This window comes from Geotrypetes seraphini, chromosome 10 (assembly GCF_902459505.1).
Source record: "Geotrypetes seraphini chromosome 10, aGeoSer1.1, whole genome shotgun sequence".
Lineage (NCBI taxonomy): Eukaryota > Metazoa > Chordata > Amphibia > Gymnophiona > Dermophiidae > Geotrypetes > Geotrypetes seraphini.
In genome coordinates this window covers 127,928,914-127,953,006 of record NC_047093.1, presented here as the reverse complement: position 1 = coordinate 127,953,006, position 24,093 = coordinate 127,928,914, and the positions used below count along the sequence as shown (strand labels likewise).

At 43.6% G+C, this 24,093-nt stretch overlaps 1 protein-coding gene across 1 annotated transcript; it reads left to right on the top strand.

Moving 5' to 3' along the window:
- The first annotated feature begins 61 nt into the window (after positions 1–61).
- Positions 62–21,312, top strand: ITPA (inosine triphosphatase). The gene is made up of 8 exons (XM_033961025.1): positions 62–240; positions 1,702–1,759; positions 7,260–7,324; positions 11,710–11,783; positions 14,141–14,172; positions 15,294–15,409; positions 18,307–18,383; positions 21,090–21,312. Exons 1-8 carry the CDS (start codon positions 178–180, stop codon positions 21,211–21,213), a joined length of 609 nt encoding a protein of 202 aa, XP_033816916.1. The 5' UTR covers positions 62–177; the 3' UTR covers positions 21,214–21,312.
- The last annotated feature ends 2,781 nt before the right edge of the window (positions 21,313–24,093 follow it).

The following is a 24,093-nucleotide window of genomic DNA, read 5'->3' as shown; positions in this document are numbered from 1 at the left end:
ACAAATTCTCCAACCAATCACTGTGACATTGTTCGTTGCTTCCCGCCAGTGGCCTCTGTCGCCCTTGGGGTCCTAAATCAGAGCGAGGCTTGAAACGCACATGTGTTAGCCGCTGGGTTTGGTGGTGTTTCCCCCCCCCCCCAGATTAGCTTCTGAAGCGCCGGAGGAAGGGGAAAGATGGCAACCGTGACAGGTCGGAGGGTTGTCTTTGTGACCGGGAATGCCAAGAAGTTAGAGGAGGTGGGAGCTTGAAGCCTTGGAGGGTAACAACAGAAACGTGGGCTTTTTCTGCCACCTGTCAGACGCAGCAGGGTGGGATTGATCCCCAACCCTGTCCTGGAGGACCACCAGCCAGTCGGGTTTTCGTGATAGCCCTAATGCAGGGGTGTCCTATGTCGGTCCTCGAGGGCCGCAATCCAGTCAGGTTTTCAGGATTTCCCCAATGAATATGCATTGAAAGCAGTGCATGCACATAGATCTCATGCATATTCATTGGGGAAATCCTGAAAACCCCACTGGATTGCGGCCCTCGAGGACCGACATTGGACACCCCTGCCCTAATGAATATGCATGAGAGAGATTTGCATGTAATGGAGGTGGCAGGCATGCAGATCTGCTCTATGCATATTCATTAGGGCTATCCTGAAAACCTGAGTGGCTGGTGGTCCTTCAGGACAGGGTTGGGGGCCACTGGAGGAGTTTGGAACGCACACAGAGAAGGATCTGATTGGTCTAATTCAGGGCTGCCCAAGTCCGGTCCGCCAGATCTACTGGCAGGCCAGGTTTTCAGGATATCCACAGTGAATATGCATGAGAGAGATTTGCCTGCACCAGCCTTCTTGGTATGCAAATCTCTCTCATGCATATTCATTGTGGATATCCTGAAAACCTGGCCTGCCAGTAACATAGAAACATGATGGCAGATAAAGGCCAAATGGCCCATCTCTTTCTTTCTGTGAGAGATCCCACAACTCCAGGACAAGACTTGGGCAGCCCTGGTCTAATCATTCTCTTTTGCCTCATGGGACCACTGAGTAGATAGTGATCTATGACCTTTGTCCTTCTAGGGTTAGATTCATTTCTCTTATGACTGATCAAACATTTATTTGAGACTAGCAGACTTGCCAGTAGATTTAATTAAGTTAAAAACCAGGACAGGATGAGGGTGAAATACAGGGAAGTAACTTTAAAAAAAAAAAAATCCCCTGAGCATTATCGATTTAATCTTTGCATTGCCTGAAGAAGGAGGATATGTAGAGAAATAGCATCCCTTAGAAAGCAGGTGAAAGTCTGGCAGGTCTTTAAACACATGTGGGGACTCGCCGCACACTCTCCACACCTGGACTAGTTTATTGCATACCCTGGAATTTAGACCAGTTCCTCATATCTTGTTTAACTATACTGTGCATAGAATCTTCCAAGAGTTTAGCCACCCAATTGACTCTATTACCCAATTGCACTTGGTCCCTGGACTGCAAAAGCCATAGTGTAAGAAAAGCATTAACATTATATCTGTGTAATTTGAATGTTTTGTTTGCTTATTGGGTGAGCGGACTGCTGGGCACGATGCACCACTGGTCTGACCCAGCAGCGGCAAATCTTGTGTTCTTGTGTTGTGTCTTTCCACTTTAACTTTTATTAAAATGCAGCCAGTGTCTGTAGTTACATGGAGCTTGACTTTTTTTTTTAATTTTTTGATAGGTCATTCAGATTCTTGGAGACAAGTTTCCTTGCAAGTTGGTAGCTCAAAAGATTGACTGTAAGTTCATTTTCTGTCTTTCTCCTGCAGTAACCCATATTGTTTTCACATGAGGCAGCAGAATGCCTTTTTGTTTGGGGGTGCCCAAGCTCTGCCCCAGAACCACCTCCGTAGCAGTAGTACTAATTGTAATTCTATTTCTTCCATTTATTCTTCATATGCACAAAATATAATCTTATTAACAATATACTGTATAATGGTAACCTCAAAATTAAACCACACAAAGCACACTGAAACAGCTGCATTCCTTAATGCCATGTTCTGAAAGGAGATTTTCCTTTCTCTCTCTCTTAAATCGGCTAATACAAGGCTAATCAACCCTATCCTGCCTCTATTTAAAAAGTAACAAAAATCAAACACCCAGATCATCACATAAAAAGCCTCTCCTTTCTCAGCCCCCAATGACTGCAGCTTTAATAGGAATTCCATCTACTAGTTTAACAATATTTAATTTGGCTGTACCATTCCATTTCTAAGGCTCATTTTACAAAGCCAGTGAGGTAAATGCTCCGGCACTCATAGGAATTCTATGAACATTGGATCATTTATCTCACCAGCTCGGGGTAGAAACTTCCACTGCACCTTTGTAAAAGCCAGCGCTAATTAATTCAAAAAGGTGCAAATGGTTTTTTTCTGTTATATAGGATTTTTTTTGGACCCCTGCTCGTTTGCAAAAATTAGATAGTTCCAAGTCTAATAGATGCTGGCATTGTCATCTTGAAATAGGGACACTGGACCTGTTGTACTATTGCCCCTTAATTCTTAGCTTTTGGAAATCAATATGGATTACAATTAATAGGATATTAGATACCTCCATTCCAATGTCATATGATATTGTTCTATTTGGAACTATATTAAAACATAAAAATCCAATTTCTGCAGCAAAGAACAGATTACTCCTTGTTATAACTGGGATTGCTATACGTAAAAAGCTTTATGATAACCTCATAGCAACGCATGCAGCAAAACTCAAACCCTCTATCACTAGATTGTTAACCTCAACATCTGACTTCAAAGCATTCCGTAAAGAAATCAAAACGCTGCTCTTCAAAAAGTATTTACAATCTACCTAATCTCCCTCTCCTCTTCCACCAACCAGGTTTGCTCACTCCCTGGCACCATACCATCAATCGACAAAAAATACATTAAAAAAAAAAAATAAATACTTGGAACCTAATTCACCCTACCGAAACCGATTACCTACCAACGTATGGAATCAGAATATTTGATATGTATAGTAATGTAACCTGATTTATCTTCCATTGTTATTATGTCTACACACTCACTCTGTCATTAAGTCTATACCCTCAATCTGTATTCTTCAATGTCATGTACCCTCCTGGAAATGGCCAGCTCTCTTCGTATTGAGAGGGAACCGAGGATGAGACGAAGAAGAAGTCCTGGTGAGATACAGGTGAAGCAAAACAAGTCCTTTGGATAAAGGTGAAGTAACCAGACCTCATAAGAGAAAAACCCCCTCCCCTCCCTCTTGCTCTAATAAATCAGTATATGAACTGTAAAAGATATTTCATAACCCACTTGCCAGCTGGCCTATAGTGATTGAGAAATGTTCTGTTTCTGAGTTAGCTATGGTAAGCAAAAACTTGTAAGAAACAAGACTTAAATTCCGATGCATGGCACCTGGCCGGATATTATGCAAAGAGGAACACAGCTCATGGTCAGAAAAACAGAGTACTCAAGAACATTATTTAGCAAGATATATCATGTGTTACCACAGCAGAGAAGGAATTTTGGACTCGGAATTGCATATATGGTAAGGGGAAAAGGACATTTGCAGGAAAGGGTTAGGCCTTACGGCAAACTGAACAGACGTATAAGATGACACAAATAGATAAGCCAATAAATGAATCTACTTATGTATTGACGTATAAGAAAAACAACCAATAAAGATGTATCATGTGATTTAGACTAACGTGATATTGACCACCAAAAAATGTATAAAATCAGGCCTATAAGCAGAAGTAATCAGAACAGACATCAGAGGACCCTCAGGCCTGAGGATCACATCTGTTACATTATATGCTGAATGATTTATTCTTGTAAGCTGTTACTGATTTGCTAATAAATGTATACCTATTGAAACCAGTATATAGTGTGTGGAGTCTCCATTCCGAGGTAGGCCTAGACAGCGGCCTACTTCAGTATGTAATCCGCTTTGAACCGCAAGGCACAAGCGGAATAAAAATCACTAATGTAATGTAATGTAAGATGATCACAAAAAATTGGAAGAATTGTGATAGACTGAATCACATCTTCTGGTGGGAGTCTCTGTGTTTATTCTATCGATATGAACGTTATGAATTTGGAAATAACGGGTAATTGTAAAAAATTTAAGGAGATTTGAAACCCATTAACAAATTATGTAACAATAATTCACTAGTACAAGTTTTCCATTTTTTGTTGAGTTTTTACACACATCTGGGATGGGGGGAAAGGTATTTCTATTATTATTTGTTAGTTATAAGTGCTCTTTATTGTAACATCAGTTGTATATTTTATTGCAATTTGTGTATGTTTTGAAATGAATAAATAATTTTTTTTTAAAAAAAGGTGCACGTGGCACCTGAAAAATGAAAATTGTCAAGCTACTAAAATATTTATTTTACTACTGATAACGGGTTATAAACATTTGGGACAGCCCCCCTCATGCTCTGAATCCCCCTCCCCCCTTGTCCTCCAGCCTCCTTTCTGTTGCTCTCTTATGCAGCCCCCCATGTTTTCTAGCCCACTCCCTGATACTAATCCAAGAAGCCATAGTGCAACAGTGGGGAAAGAGAAAAAGTGATGCATGTTGCCCTGTATTGGGATTTAACACTGGTACTCAAGAATAGTGATTCCACCCCCTTTATGACTGCATGGTGAAGACTTCAACAAGATAAGTTTTATTTTACTTTTATGTATAACTTCTAATAGAAGATTTTTGGGTGGTAGAGAGGTGGTGCTATGGTGTTAATTGCAACACTGTGAATCACATTGCTGCTAGTGTGTCAGGTGTTAATTTGACTAAGCACTATTATTCACAATTTTTTGGTGTTTTATATATATACTAGTCTTTAAGCCCGTTACATTAACGGGTGCTAGAATAGAGTGTCTGTCTGTCTGTGTTTCTTTATCTCTCCTTGGCTGCTGTCTGTGTCCTTCTGTCTCCTCCCCCCCCCGAGCAAAGCTGTCTGCCCCCAGCACACACCTCCCACCCAAAGCAGCCCCCTTTCCCTCTCCCTATCTCTCCATGGCCCCTTCTGTCTCCCCCTAGCACACCCCTCCCCCAAAGTAGCCCCCTTTCCTTCTCCCTGTCTCTCCATGGGCCCTTCTGTCTTCCCCCCAGAATAAAACTGTCTGTCCCCAGCACACCTCCCCCCCAAAGCAGCCCCCTTTCCCTCTCCCTATCTCTCCATGGCCCCTTCTGTCTCCCCTTAGCACACCCCTCCCCCAAATTAGCCCCCTTTCCTTCTCCCTGTCTCTCCATGGACCCTTCTGTCTTCCCCCCAGAATAAAACTGTCTGTCCCCAGCACACCTCCCCCCCAAAGCAGCCCCCTTTCCCTCTGGCCCCCCTGAATTAATCCCCCTGCTTACCTGGCCTGCTCCTCTTCAAAGCAGGCCGCGATCGTGGTGGCCGGTCCCAGCGAACTTCGCAGGCCACTCCCCAACCCGGAAGCACGCTCCTCCCCCCCCCCCCGACGCGATCCCGTGCGTCAGAGGGAACATGCCACCGAGGCCGGAAAGCGGCCTGCGAGGCCCGCCAAAGCCGGCCACGATCGCAGGCTGGCCCGAAGAGGAGGATCAGCGGCAGCGACTGCAGAGGTGAGCGAGGGCGAGAGGTATGGTTCCAGCTTGGTGAGGTGAGGGCGGGAGGTCTGCTGAGCTTCCTTTGGGTTGGTGAGGGCAGGAGGAGGGGCGTGGCCAGAGTGATCATTGGCCGGGTTCTAAAATGGAACACGGCCACGGATCACACACCAGGGTCGCAGTAATCACGCTTTTTTAAAAGCGCATGCGCCACTAACCTTTTATTATATAGGATATAGGTAAATTCATACGGATTTTGTTTTGGATATTCAAAATATAAAGATAACAGAACCAAATTTCAAAAGCTGATATGGTACAATCATTTCACTGTAGGTTAACAGATACAAATAAAACAAAATCTGTGTAATATGATACCATTTTATTGGACTAAATACATTTTGCAATTGGCTTTTAGAGGCCAAAACTTCTTTCCTCAGGTCAGGACAGTATACAAAGTTATGGTACCCTGTTATGACATGTGGAAGGTGAGTTTGAGCTCCAAATATTAATCAAAAATGTATTGAAATGAGTCCAATAAAGATATCACATTATTTCCATTTTCATTATTAACATAGCTTCCACACTCCGTCATTTAGGTCCAGATTCTCTAACCGGCACCGTTGTTGACAGCTGCTGATTGTGTGTTAATCGCACAACGGCCATGCCCACTTCCTTTTTTAGTTCTTTTGTCCTCCGTAGCTTCATGTTCTCTCCCTACACTGTGAATATCCTTTTGTAACCCATTCTCAGCTGTTGGGAGGACGGGATAGAAATCTAAATAAGTAAATAAACAAACACCGCGGCAAGCCACGGTGCACTGTGGTTTGCCGGTGGCTACAGAGACGCCGAAGCCTGACTCGCTGCAGACATGGGTGCAAAACTTTTCACCGCCCGCAAGAACAGTGAAAAGCTTTGTCCCTGCAGTTGGAAGCACCCCTCTCGTTCCTTACCGCCATTAACCAAGGCGTTGTGGCCCTTCCAAGTTCCAGCGGTCATGTTGTCATTGTCCTGCTCTTGACTCCTTCCCCTAGTGGGGGGAGCGCCAGCAAGGGACGCCCCAAACAGCTGAGCCGGCAGCTCTGGGAAGTCCTGCTGGCTCACCTGATCGGGGATTCCCCTGCAATCAGCTCAGCCGGAACAAAGACAAACTACCCCTCCCTATTGCCAGGAGGGAGGCCCAATTGCTCCTATCTGGTGACATCCTCCCATGCCCGAAATCGGCAGGAGGGATGCCCATTCCCCTCTGCCTAAATGCCACCCCCACCCTCGAAAGACAAACCCTACTCCCTCCCCTACCCTCCTCCTATCCAGTGCCAGTGTCTTCTCTTTCTCTCTCTCCCCTTCTCCGCTCCTTTTAATCCAGCACCTGATTCCCTCCCTCCCTCCCCCTTCCATCCAGCATGTCTCTTTCCCTCTGTCCCAAGGTGGCAAAACAAAGATAAAGGTATTGTGAGTCCCTCTATTCATTTCCCATGGCTGCCAGCCCTTACCCCTTCTGACATAATTTTCAGTTCTTGGGCAGAGTTGGCAGCTGCGAGGATGAATAGAGCAACCCTGCGATACCTTTTGTTTTGCCACTGCTGAAACAGCAGTAGCGGGTTGTGGGGAGATTTTTTTTTGGGGGGGTGCATTGTCTCCCTTTCTTCCAACTCCCATGGTTTTCACTCAGTTTACAGTTTCTCTTTTTATTGCCAGTGCCTGAGTATCAGGGAGAACCTGATGAAATATCCATTCAGAAATGCCAGGAAGCAGCAAGACGGGTAACTAGCAGTTTGTATGATTTTTATTTTTAGTATATTTATGAAAGGTTATGCACCTGATCATATCAGTGTCTGCTTTTCAACCTATTTGCATAACATTCTTGCAAATAAAAACTAAGACACTGATACTGATCAGAAGCAGATATTTAGATAATGGCAGCTGGTATCCATATATTTGTGCTGTCCAGCACCATCCGTGAATTTTCAGCGGCATTCACTTACTTACTTAAATACCTCCTGCAAATCAGTATGTAGGTACAGTAGATACTTTTCTGTTCCTGGACAGCTCACATAGTTTGTACCTGAGGCACTCGAGGGTTAATTTCCTCACCAAGGAGCTGCTGGGTCAGACCAGTGGTCCATCATGCCCAGCAGTCCACTCCCGCGGCGGCCCTTAGGTCAAAGACCAGTGCTCTAAATGAGTCCAGCCTCACCTACATACGTTCCAGTTTGGCAGGAACTTGTCCGACTTTGTCTTGAATCCCTGGAGGATGTTTTCCCCTATAACAGACTCCGGAAGAGCGTTCCAGTTTTCTACCACTCTCTGGGTGAAGAAGAACTTCCTTATGTTTGTATGAAATCTATCCCCTTTTAACTTTAGAGAGTGCCCTCTCGTTCTCTCCACCTTGGAGAGGGTGAATAATCTGTTTTTCTCTACTAAGTCAATTCCCTTCATTGAGTCATTGAGAGGATGGTGGGGGGGGGGGGGGGTGAAAAAATGATTGTTTATGTATATTTGTAAGACAAATGTGCTTTTCTTGATATATTATATGTTGTTTTATTTGTATTTTGCACTGTTAATATAAGGAAAATCAATAAAGTTTTTTTTAAAAAAAAAGTCAATTCCCTTCAGTATCTTGAATGTTTCGATTATGTCCCCTCTCAGTCTCCTCATTTCAAGGGAGGAGAGGCCCAGTTTCTCTAATCTCTCACTGTACGGCAGGATTTGGACTGAGCTGTCCTGCTTTTCATCCTGCTGCTCTATTCTACTCCTCTGCTCCTTATCACTGTATGATAGTCAAAATATTTAGCCCTGCTTGCAATCTGGACATTGCCACTGAATATAGGAATTTATGTTGAAATGTTGCAGCCAGTGTTTAGATGAAGTTTCTGGAATCCGGTAGATTACAGGACCAGAGTCAACATGGATTCACTAAAGGTAGGTCTTGTCAGCCAGATCTGATCAATTTCTATGACTGGGTGACCAGAGAATTGGATAGAGGATATTCGCTAGATTTGGTATATTTAGATTTTAGTAAAGCCTTTGACGGTGTACCACACAGACGGCTAATAAATAAACTGAGTGCTCTTGGATTGGGCCTCAAAGTGACAGGCTGGGTCAGGAACTGGTTGAGTGGAAGCCGACAGAGGTTAGTGATCAATGGAGATCGCTCTGAGGAAAGGGATGTTGCCAGTGGTGTGCCTCAAGGGTCTGTTCCTGGGCCTGTTCTTTTTAACATTTTTATAAATGATATTGCTGAAGGGTTGTCGGGTAAGATTTGCCTCTTTGCGGATGATACCAAAATCTGCAATAGAGTAGACACCATGGATGGTATGAATGACAGGAAGAAAGACATAGCGAAGCTTGAAGAGTGCTCTTAAATTTGGCAGCTAAAATTTAATGCAAAGAAATGCAAAGTCATGCATTTGGGCTGCAAAAACCTGAAGGAACAAAGGGTATGGACCTTGGGTGCTAACAGCATTCCACTATAGGCAGTGTGAAAATAAAAGAGGACATGGATTCTAGTTACAGTATGGAGAGCAAAACTGAACTTTATGGCTGAGGATGGACCATTTCATCATTCGAGATATCAATAGTGGAATCCTGCTCTAATGTCTAAAGCCTCAGATAAGTTCCTGGCAGATCTCTACTCCTGGCTAATAGACACACTAAACCAATGTATTGCAAACTGTGTGCCTCCTGAGATTTCAAGTGTGCCGCGGCTCACTGGACAGGAAGAGAGACTCCGGTGCTGACTTGCAACTTCCTGCTGCTGTCACTGCTGCTTTCTGCATTTCCGTCCCCCTTAGGCCTTCTGCCTCAGAGGCAGTTGTGGCCTTGGTAGCCCCACCTTCCACTAGTAAAGCCCGTCAGACCCGATAGGTGGAAAAGCGCAGTCATTATGAGCTCCCTGCGTTGATGTGCCGGCTGCGGCCTCTCTGTTTTGATGTGAGGATGAGGATTTCGGTGCGAGGATGAGGCAGCCTTCGCGTATCTGCTGGGACTCCTGCCTTCATCTTGTCTCCACACCGCCTGGACCAGCAGCGGCAGCTCTGTGTGCTTTAAACTTTGCCACACAGCCGCCACTAGCAGTAGTTTAAAGGCGGTTTCATGAGATAGCCTCGGGGCCTTTGCTAGGCCAGCCCACTTCGAAGGAGAGAAAAACAGTTAATGGATAAGAAGGCCCTGGAAACATAGTTAAAAAGCACAGAAAAATAACAAAGGTAGGGAAAATTGTTTTATTTTCAATATAGTGATAGAAATATATCAGTTTTGAGATTTTATATCTGCTGTTTACATTGTGTGTATATGAAAAATGAATGTAAAAAATTGCATTTACAATTAGTAAAGGGGGTGGGATTTGGGGAAGTGCTTCGGTAGGTTTAGAGCAGAGCTTGGGAGGTCTGTGGTCGGGGGTACTTAGCTAGTTGAGAAACACTGCTGTGGTGCTAGCACTTCTTCTCTCCCACCCTCTTCCATGGTGGCACCCCCTACTAGCGTCTCAGGGCCCATCTGGAAGGCCTCTGCTAATGCGCGGATGTATATCACGGCAACATCCGCACACTTCCAGGTGCCTCAAGCCATGGCCATTCCCTTTAGTGTAACCTGACTCGAGAAAGTTTGAGAGACACTGCACTAAACAAAGGAAAATTCCCAGCCAAAGGAGGACACGTCATGATCAGACTCATCGTAAAAGACAAGAAAAGTACCACTTCCTAGCCTCACAACTACAGAGCCATCACACTAATCCCACTTTTCATGAAACTGACACCTGGAACAAGTTTCAGCTACTCCATGACTCACAATCAGGCTTTAAGACAATCATTCAGTACCAAGACAGTAATTGCATCGCTTATCATTACATTACATTAGTGATTTTTATTCCGCTTGTGCCTTGCGGTTCAAAGCGGATTACATAAGAAGAGAGCTGGACATTTCCAGGAGGGTACATGACATTGGAGAATACAGATTGAGGGTATAGACTTAATGACAGAGTGAGGGTGTAGACATAATAACAATGGAAGATAAATCAGGTTACATTACTATACATATCAAATATTCTGTTTCCATACGTTGGTAGGTAATCGGTTTCGGTAGGGTGAATTAGGTTCCAGGTATTTTTTTATTTATTTATTATTTTTTTATATGTATTTTTTGTCGATTGATGGTATGGTGCCAGGGAGTGAGCAAACCTGGTTGGTGGAAGAGGAGAGGGAGATTAGGTAGATTGTAAATACTTTTTGAAGAGCAGCGTTTTGATTTCTTTACAGAATGCTTTGAAGTCAGATGTTGAGGTTAACAATCTAGTGATGGAGGGTTCGAGTTTTGCTGCATGCGTTGCTATGAGGTTATCATAAAGCTTTTTACGATGAGTGCCATTGAGTGGTGGGTATGAGAATGCTGTCAGTGACCTATATAACCTACTAAGCAAGGGTCTAAATGTGCTCATCCTCCAATTGGACCTCGGCTGCACTCTTGACCTTGTGGATCATGACTTGCTACTAGACGCCTATGGACTATCAGGAAATCTACAGAACTGGTTCAAAGGCTTCCTGAAATTTCGCCGCTACCAAGTCAAGACTGGGAACGCACTATCTACAGCATGGACCAGTGACTGTGGCGTCCCACAAGGTTCCCCATTGTTGTCCTTGCTCTTCATTGACACTCTATTCCATGTTGCTGCTCTATGATGGTGTGCGGGTTGGGGCTTATCGCCTCGACCTTGAAGTGAAGAGTTGGAGCTGGACTCCTATCGCTGACGGTTCACACTGAGAGCACCATCTACGTTACTGCACGTGGTTCGTGTGTAAAGCTTATGTCCCTGAGCATCCTCCGAATGAACCTTGATGTGACTAGGTCTGCCTTTTTGTGTTATTGCTCTAACACTATGAACATCCTTACCTATTTTCCTCCTTATAAAATCTTGCTTAAACTCTCTCTATGCGATCTATACAATTTTCAATCTTTTCTCCATTGATGTAGCTTGCTGACTCTCCTCAGCCATTTTTCCTGTAAACTCCTAGAACCGAAAGGCTTTCGCAGGATATAAATAAAGATTTATGTTGTTTTAGGGGGGGTACTGAATGGTTTGTATGCATTGAGCTGTTAGTGGATGTGAAGATGGATGTGATCTGTGACTGTTTGTACTTTTTTTCCATCACAGGTCCAAGGTCCTGTCATAGTAGAAGATACTTGCTTGTGTTTCAATGCCTTTGGGGGTCTTCCAGGACCTTACATGTAAGTATGTAAGCTTTTTATCTGCAGCTTGTTGCTGTGATAACTTGACTGTTAAGTGTAATTCTAGTGATGAATTGGACTTTTCTCCTCCGAGCCTGTTAGTTATCACAGCAATATATCTGATATATCATTCATCTGTGTTCCGTATCTGTCTACATTTCAACATCCACCTGGAACATGTGTATAGATTTTGGGTTCAAATCCCCTGTATATTTGGCTCAACTTTTTAATTCCTCCACTGTAAATAAAGTGAGGTACAGTAATGAATAATTTGAGGGCGCCTCTGCTGTACTTAATTGCAAACCTCATTATAGGATCATAGTCCTTCTTCTGCAGAGTCCCTGCTGATTTATGGCAGATGTGATAAAGTCACTGCTGGTGGTCTGTGTTTGATATCTGCTATCGAGCCCCTCTGAGTATTTACGGAATAGATTTGCCAGGACCATCTAGATGTTCACTACTATGCACAATTAGATTGAGCTGAAAATCAACCCTCAGATCAGTGAACCTGATGGGGGGGGGTCAGTCAGTGTTACTACAAAATGGCAGGCTTCCATGATTTTCACTTTACATTACATTACATTACATTAGTGATTTCTATTCCGCCTGTGCCTTGCGGTTCTAGGCGGATTACAAATTAGAAGAGATCTGGACATTACCGAGAGAATTACATAACAATGATTACCGAGAGAATTACATAACAGTGATTCATGTACTTTTCATGGTGTGGAAGAGGATTATAAATTATAAGATATCTGGATTTTTCCGAAAGAATTACATAGCAGAGAATCAAGTGATAACAGGATACAGTGGAGAATATCAGTATAACGGGTTACAGAAGAAAAATTACCTAACAATGACGGAAGAAGTTTGTTGGATACTGAAGGTAGAAGCTTATTTAGGAATCAGAATATTTTTGGAAGGTAAGGTTCTAGGAGTTGACTAATGTGTTATTCACGAGAGGGAGAGCATGTGCGAGAGGGGAGGAGATTAGTTAGTAGGGACGTGTTTTTTGAATAGAAATGTTTTGATTTCTTTTCGAAACACTTTGATGTCTGTTGTTTTGATCATCAGTTTGGTGATGGTGGGGTCAGTTTTCGCTGCCTGTGTCGCTAGAAGGCTGTCGTATAGTTACATCTGTGACTGCAATACTTTGTCATTGAAACATAGAAACATGACGGCAGATAAAGGCCAAATGGCCCATCCAGTCTGCCCATCCGCAGTAACCATTATCTCTGTCTCTCTCTCAGACATCCCACGTGCCTAACTTAGGCCCTCTTGAATTCAGACACAGTCTCTGTTATGATGCATTGTAAGACAATGGATGAAGGGCTGAGAGAATTCAGTGATGGAAGTCGTGAGGGGAAAAATATGATCGGCTTTGAAGTGCTGACCAAGATCCCATCACATTAGATACCCCTGTGACTAAAGATAAGCAGCACAGATCTGTCTCGGATGTGAGGGTTTGAAGAAGGGGGGGGAAAATGATGCTGTAATTTTAATACAAGCTTGAGCTTGGTTTATAGCGCTACGATTAATGTGATTTGCTCTGGCTCACACAGAGAGTGGGAGATCTGGGATTCCAGTTTCCTTCCCAAGAGCTCTGCTATGCTGTAATCCTGACCGCACACTTTTTCCCCGCATGGGCATGAAGAAGAATGGGATATTGAAAGTTAAAAGGAAACTGGAAGGCAGAGCTGGAAGGAACAGCTAGTTATTTGGGAGGGGGGGGGTGGTTAAGAAATGAATTAGAGGAAAGTGGGGAAGCACTACTTCTTCTTTCTCCCTTCATAGAGCCTAAGATGGTGACAGGAAGTAGTTGTCCTTATTCCTCAGAAGTAAGAATCTGCTGAGATGACTTTACCAGGAGGATCTGTGCGCAGCTGTAAAACCAAGCAGGGTGGTTAAGGATCCTTCTGGGACAAAGCCAGGACCAGGAAACTGATCTTGCTCTGTCCACTTGAACAAAAAATAGCCCTTTAAAGGCAAGAATAATGTAGAAAGGGGAAAAAGAAAATGCTATTCGGTCCTCAGTTGTTAAAAGGGGCTGTAATCTTTACAGTTCAAGGAAACCAATTAAATCAGATGTGACGAAATTCCAAATCCAATTCAATTGCAGAATACTTCTCTCTAAGAATTCCCACAATGAGAATTACATAACGAAGACAGGAAAGGATAGATTTTTTCCTAACCAGGAAATAAGTTAGTTGTTTAAGCTCCTAAAATACATATATTTTACCCCAAACTATTTAACATTTGCATGAATAATTCATTCAATACTGCGAACCAAGTTGCAAGACCCGAGGTCTCAATATTGAACGAAATATGATTGAACGAAATTTTCCTTTGTCTTTCAGAAAGTGGTTCCTGGAAAAGTTGAAACCTGAAGGTATTTTCTTTTCTTACATATGAATTGTTGCTGAAATGAAAGAGGAGTGACTTGTCTGTAGAAAGAGATACCGCGTTTTCCCGAAAATAAGACCCAAAAAATGCACTAGGTCTTATTTTAGGGGTCGGTCTTATTTTTTTCATGTACAATGATCATCTCTCCCTTCCTCTCCTTCACCCCAATTCTTCTTCTTTCCTTTCTCTCCCCCCACATATGCAGCATCTTTCCTCCCATCTCACCCATCCCCTTATGCCTTCCCTCCGAGACCAGAAACAGTCTGCAATTCGACCTCTCTGTGGTGGTTGCCTCTATATTTTTGCCTAGTCAGTACTGAGAGGGGCAGCTTATTTTGTGCTATGCAACCTGTCATACAGAGGCCTAGCTGAAGGCCTGACCTGCCAGCAGTCATGTCTACGGACGGAGCACTTTTAGGCAGAAGTAAAGTAAAGTGTCATGGAGTTGATATATCATCTTTCTATGGTACAAGGGTAAAGGTAATGGGATTTAATATACCACCTTTCAAATTGCCTTAAGTTTATTATATATAATAATCTTTAAAATTCTTATTAATGGTAAACAAATAGTGACTTTTAAAGATAAAAGAGTAAATTCAGAACAACATGGTTTATGTCGCAACTGTACAAGAATTGCCACTATTAAACTATCCTCCCCCTCCCCATCTCCCTCTTACAGACCAAATAAATAATTCCAGACGTAACTCTGCAGCCACAAAAAGGCAGCTTTGTTATATGTAGTTATTTCTCTGTCCCTAGAGAGTTCACAATCTAACCTGAAGGGTTAAGCGACTTCCCCCGGTTCTCAACCTACTGCGCCAATCATTAGGCTACTCTTCCACTCCAGCCACCTCCAGATGATGGAAGTATCTAGAAATGACTTGAAGAAGTATGCTGCTCTCAGTACTTGTGTATCAGCAGCCCTGGCCCATGCTTTGCATAGAGCAGGGCAGGCCACTGATAAGCAGACTATAGGGTTTTTGGATCTCCTAAGTCACCTTGATAAATCCTGGTGATACTATCAGTTTCTTATGATTATCACAAATCATTCAGGCTGTAAAAGTAGGTTAGGTGTAATTCTCTGCTCTTACTTCTCCCATCCCTCAGGTCTGCACAGAATGCTGGCAGGGTTTGAGGATAAGTCGGCCTTCGCTCTTTGCACTTTCGCGTTCAGCACTGGAAATCCTGATGACCCAGTGCAGGTGTTCAGAGGCAAAACCTCCGTACGTATTCCACCAAAAAACTAATCAACTTCTTGAGAAGTTCATCTGGTCAGCTGCAGGCTTTTCCCAGTGTAACCAGAGAAATATCAATGCAAGTTACTTGTGAGCTTTTTCTGTGTACCTAGTTGGTGATCGTGTTTTTGAAAATTTGTGTGTGTTAGGCTCTCTCCCTCCTCTGAGGCAAAGTCTCAAGACTCCAAAGCCTCACTGATGAGTTCCAGAGGAGGGGAACAGTCTTATGTTATCTGATTATTATTTTCTGTACATAGGGAAAGCAGGAATTTCTCTCCTTGTGCAGCTTAGATCTCTTAGAGAGAGTTAAAAGAATTATTTTTTTCCATTGTTATTTCTCCACAAAGCAGAGATTATTTCAGAAAACTTCAAATCTAGACTCTTCTTTCACCTTATTTTTTGTGTTTTGTTCTTTCTCTCTTTCCTTCCTCCCCTCAGCATCTCTGTTGCCCTCACTATTGTCTGCTCTGGGGTTTTTTTTTCTATTGCTCCTTATAACCAGCCCACAGTTTTCTCTCTCCTGCCATCTTCCTCTCTGCCTCCCCACTTCGATGTTTCTCCTCTTAACTACAAGCTATCCATGACAGCTGCACTTTCAACCAATTCAACAGATCAACCAATGAGAAAATGTAGGAGTGAACAAGGGACTTCCAAAAAAATGGGGAGATCATCCAGGGTAAAGGGTTACATAGAAACATAGAGTATGACAGCAGAAAAGGGCCGTCGACCCAACAAGTCTGCCCACTCGAAGAACCCTCCCTCAACAAGAACCCTCCCTCTAAGAATTTCCCGGTACTGAAGTTTATTATATAATTTCTCCCGGTACTGAAGTTTATTATATAATTTCTCATAACAGAAGTCCAGATAACTAGTTTTTATACAGGAGACCCTACACAGCACCATGTTTCAGCCATGATACACCTGCCTCGGGGGTCAAAACAATTTCTGTTGAGATTTACTGGGGGAAAAGCAAAATTAATTCTATAATCTGTCTATTTTTAATTTCTCCTTTAGACCAGTCGTGGGATGTATAGAAGCAATTTCCAAAATGGGTGGGACTCAAATGTCTGCACACATGATTTCAGTCCCAAATGATAAAAGAATTAAGAGCCCCATAATAGAATGGAACTGAATGGCCCTCGTCTCAAAACATAAATACAACTTTTTACTCTCGGCAATTCACCCCATGCTTTCTCTTCTTCGATGATACCCTTTTCTGCTCTATCAGACACAAGTGGGGAGGTGAGACAGGCACTTTTATTGGCTCATATGTCTGCTGGGCCTTGTAGTCACAAGCCTCTCATAACCACCAGTTAAAGTATTGTGCCATAAGCTGCCATGATAATCCAGTTGGTTACTGTGGATGGGCAGACTAGATGGGCCATTTGGCCTTTATCTGCCATCTTGTTTCTATGTTTCCGCCTCTGTTACCACTCCAATTACCCTCATTTCTGGGATCACCAACTCTATTTTTTATTTCCCACATATGGTTACCCGATCCTCCCATAACATGCTTACCCCTCATGTTATCTGCTGTGCCCTTAAGATTTGTCACTTTAACAAAGCCCTTATGTCTTATTGCTCGATTATCATATTTCAGTTACTGGAGGCATTGTTTCCTTCAGGAATGTCTCATCCCCCCTCCAATCTTTCTTTCTCAGCAGTTTACCAGTTGTGTACTTTTTCTGCAGACCTCTTCAGTTTTAGCATTACCACACATTATCAATGTATCAACATGTTTGTGTGTATGTGTTATGTTACCTATTCCCTAAGTTATGTGTGAATAACTTTCTCTACTCTCTCTCTCTATATATATATTATTACATCCTGCAATAATTAACACTATTAGACATATATTAGTAATTCATTATATTATGAATTTCATTTCTTACAAGGATAAAGAAGGATCTATGTTGCCATGTCTGGCAGCATAAAACACAAAAGCAGAAACCTCCCACAAGCTCCTTTGCTTATCGTTACGAGTTTTCCCAATCTCACAAGATAAACCAGCATTTGACTACAGCTTGGGTTGCATATCAGGAGTTTGCTAGGGCTCTTCTAGAAGGGAAAAAGGGGCATATTGGTCCCAGGCAGAGACATTGGTATGCTTTTCAGGCAGACAGAAAACTCCTGCTGTATATCCTGTCCAGTTACTGTAACTGCATTCAGCACTGGTCGCCGTACATGAAGGACACAGTGCTACTTGAAAGGGTCCAGAGAAGAGTGACCAAAATGGTTAAGGGGCTGGAGGAGTTGCCGTACAGTGAGAGGTGAGAGAAACTGGGCCTCTTCTCCCTTGAAAAGAGGAGACTGAGAGGGGACATGGTTGAAACGTTCAAGATAATGAAGGGAATAGACTTAGTAGATAGACAGGTTGTTCACCCTCTCCAAGGTGGAGAGAACAAGAGGGCACTCACTATAGTTAAAAGGGGATAGATTCCGTACAAACGTAAGGAAGTTCTTCACTCAGAGAGTGGTAGAAAACTGGAACGCTCTTCCTGAGGCTGTTATAGGGGAAAACAACCTCCAGGGATTCAAGACAAAGTTAGACAAGTTCCTGCTGAACCGGAACGTACACAAGTAGGGCTGGTCTCGGTTAGGGCGCTGGTCTTTGACCAGAGGGCCGCTGCGGGAGCGGACTGCTGTGCACGATGGACCACTGGTCTGACCCAGCGGCGGCAATTCTTATGTTCTTATGCTCACTCTCACTGCAAAATAGAATTTTTCAAAATCAGACAGATGACACCTCCAATAGGCAATCAAACAAAATTTTCTTCTCCTGCCAGCACTTTGAGTATGGTGTGAGGATAGGAGGGCTGTGGGAAATGGTTACAGAGCTCAAAAGTCGCTACATCAGCGGATTCTCTTTTCTTTTGTCTTGACAGGGTCAGATAGTAGCACCCCGTGGCCCCAGAGACTTTGGCTGGGATCCCTGCTTCCAGCCAGACGGTTTTGACCAGACGTAAGTGTCCTGCTCTTTGCCTGTATTCTTGAACTGTAGCTATTTTTTTTTAATCTGCTTGTTTTTGCCTGCTCTGTTCCCCTGAGCTGCCCCTTCTGACGTATGGAAACAGTGGAAGGAGTCAGATAAGTATAGATGATGTGGCCAGAAATGGACCACTTATCTATCTTCTCTGCCCATTTGTATCTGCTACTCCTTCTGGCAGAAATCCTACTTCTGCTTTGGTTTTTGCCTCCTTTCCCCTTTATGCCTCTGCCAAGCATGCTTTCATTTTGACTTGTACCATTTCTGCTTGTCTCCCATCCTCAATGAAAATGTATATTTCAATGTTCCTCTTGAGCCCCTCCACGACCACGACCCTGTGTCCTTTATGTGGTACCTTACAGAAATCTAATAGGTGTATGAAGGTGTCTATTGTATCTCCTCTTTCTTCTAAAGAATGTCTTCAGCTCCTTAAGTTCCTCCGTGTACAGTTTATGAGACAGGAAAACACTATTTCATCTTTGATAACACTTTTCTGCTATTAGGGTTCACAAGCAGCAAAATCAAAGAAAGTGTACTGGCCACGAGTAAAACAAAAACCAGTAGTTCAGATCCAAATTCAAATAGGAAAGCAAAATTCAATGAATACAGCTTTGCGTTTACAGTTAGTTTACAACTGTGAACTTTTAGCAGATTCTCCGAGCAAACAAACCATCCTTTGTGAGATTGCTAGTGTAAGGTTTGCTCCCTCATACATATCTTTGATAGAAGTATTGTTACCATCAATGCTGACAGTACGACTAAAAGTTCATGCTAAAATGTCAATTCTCTAGGACGATTCCAAGGGAATTAATCTATGTTCATTTGTCTTTCTTCAGCCTACTATTCCTGGTTATTAGATTCAGAGGGCTACCAGTTAGTGGGACAACACTAAGGCAGTAGAGCATTGGTAAAAGAATCTCAGAATTTATTCACCACATAGACCAAATTAAACACAAAAAAAATCTTAAAAGCCTGACACGACCATGTTTTGCCCTAAAGAAGCTGTGTCAGTAGCTAAATAAAACCAAGTGGGGCTCTCCAAAATATATCACCAATTGGCAAAAAACTCCCTCTAACCAAGGGGTGTCAAAGTCCCTCCTCGAGGGCCACGATCCAGTTGGGTTTTCAGGATTTTCCCAATGAATACGCATGAGATCTATTAGTATACAATGAGAGCAGTGCCTGCAAATAGATCTCATGCATATTCATTGGGAAAATCCTGAAAATCCAACTGGATTGTGGCCCTCGAGGAGGGACTCTGACATCCCTGCTCTAACCAGTTGCAGTTCATGGTGAATCTCAGCTAATGGAGCCATAACAGGGCTGGCCCAAGGGTGACACCACAGGCACACTTTTAGCCATCCTCCTCCTGCCCCTTCGCCCTATAGTCAGAATCTCCTCTTCCTCTCTCTACCCCTGCCCCAGCATCTCGCCTTCCTATCCTTTCTCAGGTCCATCATTTCATCCTCTCCCTATCCCCACTCAGGTAGCCAGCATCTCTCTTCCTGATCCTCCTTCAGCTGCAGCATCTCCTCTTCCCCTCTCCCTACCAGATCCAGAGTCTCATCTCCCTTTCCTTATCCCAGGCCCATGTCCCGCAAGTCCCATTGCTGCTGCTGCCTCCACCATTACACATCTTCCTAGCATTTTGAAAGTACTGTGTGTCTGAACTGAGCCTTGCAGTAAAGCCTAAAGCGTGCTGCCTCCTACCCTCCCTCCAATGAAGGACTTCCTATTGGAGGAGAGTGGGAAGTAGTAGTGCTTGGAAGCAGGCCTCTACTGAAGGGCCCAGTAGTTTCAGCTAGGCAGAGGTGTGGGGGCAAGGAGGCAGCAGCAGGAGGAGCATACAAGACATTGGATAAGAAGAAGCTCTCCTATACTGATGCCCCCTAAATGCTGCCTCCTTAAGCAGATACTTAGCTGTTCTGGGGGACTGGCCCTTCTGTGGTCCTTAGCACTTAAGGATCTCATATTGCCAAATGTGGCTCTTACTCAAAAATGGTTGAATGCAAAAATTTTAATATGAAGCATCCCGGAAGCTTAGATGTTCACAGCAAGGTTTTATAAGGTTTGAGGCCATGCTCTTGGTGTAAATTAGAAAAACAAATATTAATCTAAAACAAAGCAAAAGAGACACAGAAATGCCAACCCTGAGTTAATGTATGGGCTTTATATATTTAAATAATAATAGCTTTATTTATATCCTGTCATACCTTTCAGTTCAGGACGGTTTACAAGAGAGGCTGTATGGTATCTGTGCTGTGAGTTCCCGTGGTCTCACGAGACTACAACAGGGAGTTCCTGTTGTAGTCTCATGAGACCACAGGAACGCAGCAGCACAGCTCTACATGGGGCAAGAGTGTAAGAAGATCGCTCCTGCCCCACGTCACCGCTAGACCACCAGGTAAGGTCCGGGGTGGGTCAGAGCCGGCCAAAAGTTATTGGCGATTTTTCCCTATTCGCGGGCCGGCTCTGCCCCTAACCTCCACAAATAGGGAGAGAGAAGTGTAGTCAAATGAAAAAAACTCATGCTAGATAGGATCCCCTCCCCTCCCCCAAAGAATAACCAGCCTTTCCCTCTGTAGCTACTATTTTTTTCTTGCATCTCATAATGTTGTCCACTGGAGGGCACTCTTGGTATGAAGTGCAGTTGGACCATGACTGACTGTAAATTTTGCACAGGTACGCAGAGATGCCCAAAGATGTAAAGAACTCCATCTCTCACCGGTACCGGGCACTGAAGGAAATGTCAAACTACTTCTGTCAGCAGAATGGCCTGCCTGAAGCTGCCTGCACCCAGGATTAAAGCACAAAGACTACCTTAAAACAGAAACTTCTTCATGATGGCTCTGCTTTCTTTTCTGAATAATTGTATATTTAAATACAGCTTTTTACCTGTATAGTCCTTGTTGTGCTGTCCCTTTATTTTAGATATTGCACAGTAAGTGTGGTGCTTCTGTTGAAGTCAGGCACAACGACTGCAGATTGGGATGTAAAAGAGACCCTTGACTTCAAGTTAGAAGAGTTGGAAAGATCTGTAGGGTTATTGGATCTTTGACCTTGAGTTGAAGTAAAAGGGAATACCACGGTTGTCTGTAATTGTATCTGAGCTGGCTCATGTTCAAAGGTTGGTTCACTGTAGTTGTGATTAGTTGCTATAAATGTATCTGATCAGGCACCACAAATTATGGCAGGGGGGGGAAGGGGGGGCAGAGCAATTCTCTCCACACTGGCCCCAACTCTCTCTGCTCTGATGCTTTTTGGGCCACTGCAGTCATTTGGGGGCTTCAACAGGCAGCTCTGAGTGGGTGAGATGCTGCCCCGACAACCTGCTTGCTTCCCAATGTACATGATGGGAAGGGGCAGATCAATTTTTCTATGCCAGCATTGACTCCACTCTTCCACTGCCTTTTGGCTCACTGCAATCGTTTGGAGGCTTCAATGGGCAGCGCCTGATGGATGAGGGCTGCCCTGATGTTCTGCCTGCTTCCCAGTGCCCTGGAAGATGGTTGTCATGGGCGCTGCGAGTGACGTCAGCGTTGGAGGGATGGAACAATTCTCCCATGCCAATACCAACTCTCTCCACTCCTCTGATGTGTTTTGGGCTGATGCAGTCATTTGGGGGCTTCAACGGGCAGCTTCTGGGGGGGTGAAGGGCTGCTCCGATGTCTTGTCTCCTTCCTGGGAAGTTGGAAGGGCAGTTCCACTGACTTTCCAGATAAGCTTGAAATAAGGTTAAAAATACTTCTCTGATTGCTGTGGGCCAAGGCAGGCAGACTGATGAAAGGCACTTAATAAAACAACAGGGTACTTTTTTATTTATTTATCAGTTTCAAACTTATATCAAGCATATTAACTTGTACAGAAAGAAGTTTAACATATGAACATATTCCATCAGATTGACATTAAAACAAAAGAAAAGAAAAAATATATATGCTAACTTTACTCAAGTCCTACATTAGGATCCAAGATTAACAAAATACGAGAATATTAAGAAAATAATCACTAATATAAAACTATAGAGCTGAGGGCTAATGCCACAACAGGGTACTTAACGACTCTCTGGAATGTGACCTAAAGGAAATGCTTTCCGCGGGATTTCAAATGTTGGTTTTTCAAAGTTTCACAAACTTTAGTTATCTTTGGAAAACTGAAATACACTTCTCCCTCCGTATTCGCTGTGGATGCGGGCGGACCATAGGCACGAATATGGAAAAAACGTGAATAACTTTTTAAATGTTATTCGCGGTTTTTAGAAAAAGCCTTCATTTTTATTATTGAAACCGTGAATAACTTTTCAACTGTTATTCGCAGTTCTTGAAATAAGCCACTATTACTACTATTGAAATTCTCAAAGCGATTTCTGGGCTTGGATTAGGCAAGCATGCTGGGAAGAAGCCTTTCTCACTTTGGATGCTGGGAAGCAGCGTTTTTCTCAGGGCAGCATGGAAGCAGCGAATTTGTGGGAGAAAGCATGGTAGCAGCGATTTTCAGAGTGAATGGTAAATGATAAAAGGAAAAAGAACTTTAGTGATTATGTAATTTGGGGGGCGGAGTCAGCAGCCGAAAAATCACGAATAAGCGAATCCGCAGATACGGAAACTGCAAATACAGAAGGAGAAGTGTAGTTTTTTGAAACAAAATAATTTTTGAAGTCCATCATCTAATATCTAACAAGGCACTTCTGTTCACTGGCAATTTAAATTAAATGACTATATATTCACTCCTGTGAATTTATTTGGAAGTTTCTTGTAGAGGCAGTTCAGAACAAAAGCTAAAAGACTTTTGTTGCCAGCAGCTGTTAACTTGCAGAAATCCTGAGTTTGTCATTTATACTATTATTTTAGAGAGCTTTGGGGAATATCTTGGATGCAGCTGCAAAATACAGTTGCTGAAACTCTGATAGTTGGAGAGTACTCTTATTATTTTTCAGGGGGGGGGGGGAAGGAAGGAAGGTTTGTTTTTAATTTCCCTAATCTCATGAGTCAGCCAATTGTAGGATGAGGACAGTGCCCTTTGCAAACTGCTGTTTCCAGATGTTGGATTATTTTACATATGCCGTTCAGTTGGCAAAGTGTTCCTCCTGCTTACAAATGCCAGCAAAACACATACCCCCCTCTGCTACGAAACCGCGCTAGCGGGTTTTAGCACAGAGAGCCGCGCTGAATGGCACGCGCTGCTCCCGACGCTCAAAGGAACTCAATGAGCGTCGGGAGCCGCACAGGCCATTCGGAGCGGCTTTCTGTGCTAAAACCTGTGCTGTTGGTCTGATAAGAGTTACGAGACTGCTCAAGAGGACATCTGGTGCAGTAAGGGGGATGAAGTAGCTTCCCTTCTCCCTCACTATGCTGGGCCAGAGGCATTAATGGGTCACATCCAGGTCTTCTCCCAGGGCCAAGGAAGCTTGTGCAGTTGGGTGGGGTGGTACTTCCCGCTGAAGAGGACATTCGGTACAGGGAGGAAGGGTGAAGTAGCTGCCCTTTCCCCCTCACCATGCTGGGCCCAAGATGGCAATGGATCATGCCTGGGTCTTCTCCCAGGGCCAAGGAGGCTTGTGCAGTTGGGTGGGTGGTACTTCCCGCTGAAGAGGACATTCGGTACAGGGAGGATAGGTGAAGTAACTGCCCTTCCCCCCTCACCATGCTGGGCCCAAGATGGCAATGGATCATGCCTGGGTCTTCTCCCA

Bases quoted from the DNA above. Each gene is read 5' to 3' on its own strand.
- ITPA (XM_033961025.1), top strand. From the start codon at position 178: ATGGCAACCGTGACAGGTCGGAGGGTTGTCTTTGTGACCGGGAATGCC. The intron at 241-1,701 runs GTGGGAGCTTGA...ATTTTTTGATAG, and splicing joins ATGCCAAGAAGTTAGAGGAG to GTCATTCAGATTCTTGGAGA. The intron at 18,384-21,089 runs GTAAGTGTCCTG...AATTTTGCACAG, and splicing joins CCAGACGGTTTTGACCAGAC to GTACGCAGAGATGCCCAAAG.